The sequence below is a fragment of the Solanum tuberosum genome, unplaced genomic scaffold, assembly GCF_000226075.1.
Source record: "Solanum tuberosum cultivar DM 1-3 516 R44 unplaced genomic scaffold, SolTub_3.0 scf00125, whole genome shotgun sequence".
Taxonomy (NCBI): Eukaryota; Viridiplantae; Streptophyta; class Magnoliopsida; order Solanales; family Solanaceae; genus Solanum; species Solanum tuberosum.
The window spans coordinates 828,549-835,197 of NW_006239052.1; the positions used below are offsets into that span (position 1 = coordinate 828,549).

Sequence of the window (6,649 nt, forward strand, 5' to 3'; positions counted from 1 at the left end):
TTGAAAAATAGGGCAAATTAAAACATTTAATGTCAATTTAAAGATATTTTACTACTACTATTTAATTTATGTTTTATCATGGGTGTTGATATATTAAAAAATATATTTTGAACTATATCGATGGTATATTTGTGAATTTAAATTTTTGTAAGTACAATAGCAATTATATTTTATGTATATGTTCTTTAATTATAAACCATACTTTATTTATCAATCAACTTTTATATTATGTAAAGTGCATACATATTATATAACTATATATTCTTTGTATTTGATGTAAATGTTCTTACTTGTAATGTATTGTATGTGATTTGTATATGAGATGTATAATTTATATTATAAAAATTACAAAGCACATACATTCTATTGTATAAATATTATATAATTATATATTTATTGACGGCATTACTAATAACATTTCCACATTGGTTGTAGTATGTTTAGGGCTCAAGTGTAGTTTTTTTATTGGTTAATTTGATCCTTTATAATCTAAGGATAATAGTTTTTACACAAATGTAGAGCATTCTGATTTCAAGAATACGATAACACTTATTTTCTTGTGCCTCAAACTTTTCAAATAAAAGCATTTCAATTGTTAATAATCGAATCTAATGAGTTAAATTAAGACGCTTATTCTTGATCTCTTATAAATTTCATTATAACATCTTTTTCAATAAAAGTACCAAATCTAATACATATATACTTTTTTGTTTTAATATATTTAATTTGACCTATTTTGATTTGGTATAGAGTTTAAAAAATAAAAAAAGACTCTTCATTTTTATGATCTAAATTTAAAAATATGTGAAATATACCAATTTTTTTATGCGAAAATTGAAATTGAAATTCAAGAATAGCTCGAATTGAATGTCTCGTGTATATTACTTATTCAATAGCTAAGTCAGTGCGAAGAGTAAGTACAAATTGGTAACGAAGAGTGTTTGTTACTCAACAAATTGCCTAAAAAAGAGGAAATCGATGATAGTATGATGATACTATGATGTTCGAAGAGTGTTTGGGAGGTCAAAAGTATTTATTTTAAGAGAAAATATCTATTCTAAAAATTAAGGTATGTGTATAAGAATAATGTTAAATAGAGTGTATTAGTAATGCTTGCATTAACAATGTACGTATTAGTTATGCTTGCATTAGTTGTTATACATAGATTATTTTTATGTATTATTTGGTTTGATGCATTTAAAAAATAGCATGCATTGCATAAAAAAATTAATTTACAAATTAGATACCCTCCACTATTATGGCAGAAAAGATGTAAAAAAGGTTTTGAGGGGCAATTGGGTCTTTAATCATGCTAATGCATGCATTAAAATCATTGCATTGCTAATGCCTAGAAATTCATCGTATTAGCAATACACACCTTAATACATAATAGAGTGTATAACTAATGCAAGCATTAGTTAAACATAGGTTGGAAAAGAGTACCAAAAAAAATCCTAGTAATATACAAGGCTAATGCATACCGTGGCGGACCTAGTATTTTGTATAAGTGGGTTCAATTAATTAATAGTGTTTTAGCCCAACAAACTATTTGCTTGTTATCTTTTATTTGTTTTTTTTTTTACAACTCAACACTTTTTCTATTTAATGAAGTAGAGATTTTTTTTTGAAAATTTACAAAAAAAATAATATTTACGTTTATTTAGCTAAATCAAAGTAAATGAATAAACTATATAAAATTTCAACGAAAATAGTTGCATGTTTTAGCAAAAATCTATGAAAGAGGGTATCAAAATTCCATTAACAAAAAAATAAATATATATTAAAGTAGCAAGATTATATGAATTTATTGAATTTGGGTATTAAAATACAAAATATACAAGGTGAAATATATTTTAAAAAATAATAATATAAATATAATAATTTATGAGCTAACTACTAATATAAATATTTAAATACAATAACTAATAAGTATAAATATTGATGCCTCGCTAACGCATTTCCAAAAAACAAAAACATAAAACGCTTAAAGGGGATTCAAACCTAAGTATCCAACATGAACTTGAACCATCGTTCCACAATAAATCTTTGTATTATGTGGATTCAAGTTGTTAATTACATCAAATTTCACAGTAATTTTCCTTACATATATGGTGGATTTCGAAACAAAGTGGGTTTAACTGAACCCAGTTGCAACAACGTGGGCCAGCCCCTGAATGCATGCATTATTTTCCTAACACTATCAAACGACCTAAATATGCTTTTAAATAGAAGTAGAAACAATCTCTCTGCTTATTGGAAGAAGATAAAAATTTCTATTTCTTAAAAGCAGGAAATTATATTTTTCAACACCAAAATATCTCTGTCATACGTCATAGTATTTACCAATATATATTTTATATTTATTTATTTTTGTGGTGAAATTCTTTTTATGGAGTGACTTAACTTGTGGAATGGTTTTCAAATTTATTTTGCTTGGTGTTTTTAATTATATTTTAAATCATCATGTTAATATTATATTAATATTAAATTTATTTTTTATTTATGTATGTATAATATTGATTGACAATTTGAGTATGTACATTTTAATAATAAATGTTAATTTAAAATTTTATAATCGATATTTAACATAATTTCTCTCTATATATTAAAAGTGCACTGATACTTATTTTTCATAAGTAGACTCTCAAAAATTCTTTTTAGAAAAGATTAGTCAAATACAAATTGTTTATCGGAAACACTTTTAAAATGAATTAGTCAAACACAAATTATTTTATTTCAAAAACACTTCTTTTTTTAAAAAACTATTCTAAAGATCACTTCTACAAATAAATAATTTTTAGCAGTAATGTCAAACAAACTCATAATATTATAATCTTCCTTGAGAGGCAACAAATTCTACCATAACCGTTAGGTGTTTGTTTGGTAACGAGTTTAAAGTTATGTGTTAATGATATAAAAATTAATTATGTGAATTTATATAGTATTTTATTATGAGTGAGTTTATGTATTATTATATACAAGTATTAGTTACGTAAAAATAAGTTATTTATGCATTAGTTATTTCATGTTCGGCAAAAAATAATATATTGATTCAGTCATAACTCAAAACTTAAACATATAGTATTAATTATACGGATTTCTAAATTGTCAATCAAACATCGTATTAATCAAACGTTATACAGCTACCAAACGACCCCTTAATACCTCCAAACGGCTGTATATCATTGGCCCAATGCTCTCCACCGAATATTCTTCCATAAAATTCTACTCCCTCTCTATTACTCTATAAAACCAACGCTTCTAAACGAAAAAAATAGGAGTCAGAAAAGTAGAGAAAAAAACAAAACATACGGAATGAGTGAGTCACTGAAGCGAAATTATTGTGTGGGTGAAGAGTTAGGAAGGGGACGATTCGGCACCGTTTTCAAGTGTTACTCGCCGGCGACCGGTGAGTCATTCGCCGTCAAGTCTATCGACAAGCGCCTAATCGCCGATGACGCCATAGATCGACAATGTCTTTACAACGAAGCGAAAATTATGCACTTGCTTTCGCCCAATCCTTATGTTGTTCGTGTTTTCGATATCTACGAGGACGATACTCACCTTGATATGGTTCTAGAGCTCTGCAACTCCGGCGATTTGTTCCAACGCCTCAGTAGTCAACCGGTTTTCTCAGAGTCCGAAGCTGTTGATGTCATGGTACTCTTCCAGATCACCAAAATCTCACTCGTTGCTGATCGAAATGGGGAAATTTTACTTTTGCTTCGTAAAATGGCTTGAATCAGGAACGATCTACGAAGCAGCACCTTGTTGAATTTTCGAAAATTGGAGGAGAAAGTAAATTGTGAAGCTAAGCGAAGTAGAATTCATAATCGGCTTTTATTTTAGTTTTTCGTCATGTCTGATAATTTTTCTGCTTAATGTTTGTATAGGTATCACTAATGAAAGCAATAGCGCACTGTCACCGTCTCGGTGTAGCCCACAGGGATATCAAGCCGGATAACATTTTATTTACCGACTCGAACGAACTGAAATTGGCTGATTTTGGATCGGCGGAGTGTTTCCATGAGGGACAGCTGATGAGCGGCGTGGTTGGAACGCCGTATTATGTGGCGCCAGAGGTTTTAGCTGGGAGAAACTACAGTGAGAAGATCGATATTTGGAGTGCTGGTGTTATTCTGTATATAATGCTTGCCGGAGTTCCACCTTTCTTTGGTGACTCGGCTACAGAGATCTTCGAGGCTGTGCTCAGAGCTAACCTTAGGTTTCCGTCTAGGATCTTCCATTCAGTTTCGCCGGCGGCGAAGGATTTGCTTCGGAGAATGCTCTCTAAAGACGTTTCTAGAAGATTCTCTGCTGAACAAGTTCTCAGTATGATTTTTTCACTCAACTCTTGACCAAATTTTCAAAAAAATAAATTAAAAAAATACAATAATCATGAATTAGTATTAATTAATATTCAGATAAATCTAATTTATCCTTCTTTTAAAGAGTGAAATTGATACTTTACCCATTGATTACTTCTTCTTTTTTGGTAATTAAGTACTGTGAGTACTAAATTGTGTAAATGTGGTGTTGACAAACAGGGCACCCATGGATGACTAGCAACGGAGAAATCAGAACAGTTGCGCCATTTTAGCTTCGAGCAATCAGTTCTTCTTGGATGTAGATATAGTAAGTGAATATAATATGTACAGCTACCAATATACCCTGGTCTAAATTGATTTGCTTCCACACAAATCAATTTGGAGTCGAGAGGTAACTGTAGATGCATTAAATCCCCCATTGTTTTGTGAGGTTTTAATGCATCTTGTGAGATAATGAATAAATCCTCTTTTTCCTTATTTGTGATCTTATCCAAATTTGGCAGTAGTTACTAAGTAAACATCATAATGAACCAACTAACTACCCATATCATTAACTTAAATTTGGTGGTGTTTCGTATTGAGTACTGATTATTTTTTCTTAATATATACTCATATATAAGTTTATTTTTTTAAAAAAAAAAAAACAGATAAGGGTACCTCAACAGGTAAGTAGTACCTTATGGTGTTAAGATTTGATATATTGGGGTTGGGTGGGCATGGTAGGCTAGATATCGAATATCATAGCGAAATCTCTAAAATTTTAACACATGGTTTGGGTTTTATGATATTTGGTATTCATTTTTAAAAGTTTGGTTTTTCGTATGGCATTTGTTATTTATAAAAGAAATACCGAAATATCGAATACCATACCAAAATATATAGCTACATATAAATTCATATATATATATATATATAATACTAGCAAATATACAAAATAATAGTAACTAATTTAGATGTTGAAATTTCGATTACTCTATCTTGATTTAAATGTTCTTTTTGGGTGATTGATTAACAAGAAAATTGTATGTACTTTATTAAATACTTTTACATGTATAAGGTCTTAGTATGATATAATTGAGATGTTTCTTGAAAATCAAAGTCATAATTTTTTATTACTCTACTAGTATATATAAGTTGAAAACTTGGAGTAATTGGTTTATCGTACCGTAAATATTGAAATCGACTAAAATACTGAATCATACTAAATTAATTTGATATAATAAGACTATAGTATAGATATTCAAAAATCATAAACTAAAATTATCGAATCAAACTTTTCAATACTATATTGTATCGTGCCCACCCCTAGGGTCAAGTCAAGTTAATTGGGCCTACTTTTGGGTATATGTGTTCTGCACTTATGCCACGTTATCGGACTTAATTTGATGAAAGCATAGGATCCATGGGGATGGGCCAAAACCATTCTCTCCACAAACCTTAGGCCCATGTGTTTTCTTGGTTGTTGAGTACATTTTTGGGATGAATTATCAAAGCATATTCATTTGATTTGAATGTATATGGATCCAATCTGACAACCTATGTAATAAAAAAAAACTTTTGTATACATTTGAGTGGGGGTATACTTTTATATTCTTTTATTCTATTTTGGCATATCATAATTTGATTTTTCGCCTTTTAGTGGATGATAGTTGGCTTGTATGCTTATTTTGTGATTAAACTTCAACTAGATGATTTGAGAGCTCTGACTAAAAATTAGGCAATATGAGTGTAGTATATACTAAGTTTACTTGTTGCTAAGTGTATCTTCTATTTTAGATTTCAGAATTTAAGTTGTCTTAATAATAAGAACCTCCTTTTCTTAACTCAAATAAAATTTATTTATCTAAAATTATGCATCATTACAAACCAATTAAGAGTGATACAAATCTAGTTACATAAAGTCTTTTCAGTAAGAACCTTTAAGTTTAAATGGAGGTCTAAATAAATAAGCGTATGACAACACAAATACCACCAATTTAATACCTAATTACTTTCCTTCCCTTCCGTTTGCATAATTGGATCGTATCATAGTTTCCCATCCCAAATACATACATTTTGTCGCTTTCAAATACATGTATTCAAAATATATCGTAATCACTAGTAATATACATGTCATTAAGTCTAACTAATTAAGGGATGTAATTGAAAGCCCTAAATTGAGTTGAAAATCATGCTTGCAATAACTTTGCAATATTCTGGCGCATCGTAGAAAAAAATCGAAATCTTTCCATTTTTTTTGGGAGATTCAACAAACTTACACTCCTCCTTAATTCTTCTTCAATAATTTGAACTTTTTTTGTTCAAAAAAAATATCACTTTTT

The 6,649-nt window shown here is 29.2% G+C and overlaps 1 protein-coding gene across 1 annotated transcript; it reads left to right on the plus strand.

Annotated features, from left to right (window-relative positions):
* Positions 1 to 3,249: 3,249 nt before the first annotated feature.
* Positions 3,250 to 4,888, plus strand: LOC102594673 (phosphoenolpyruvate carboxylase kinase 1). The gene is made up of 3 exons (XM_006350626.2): positions 3,250 to 3,660; positions 3,894 to 4,332; positions 4,548 to 4,888. The coding sequence occupies exons 1-3, from the start codon at positions 3,316 to 3,318 to the stop codon at positions 4,598 to 4,600; spliced, it is 837 nt and encodes a 278-aa protein (XP_006350688.1). The 5' UTR covers positions 3,250 to 3,315; the 3' UTR covers positions 4,601 to 4,888.
* The last annotated feature ends 1,761 nt before the right edge of the window (positions 4,889 to 6,649 follow it).

Coding starts and splice junctions, on each gene's coding strand:
- LOC102594673 (XM_006350626.2), top strand. CDS start 3,316: ATGAGTGAGTCACTGAAGCGAAATTATTGTGTGGGTGAAGAGTTAGGA. Junction 3,661..3,893: donor CCGAAGCTGTTGATGTCATG/GTACTCTTCCAG, acceptor ATGTTTGTATAG/GTATCACTAATGAAAGCAAT. Junction 4,333..4,547: donor CTCTGCTGAACAAGTTCTCA/GTATGATTTTTT, acceptor GTTGACAAACAG/GGCACCCATGGATGACTAGC.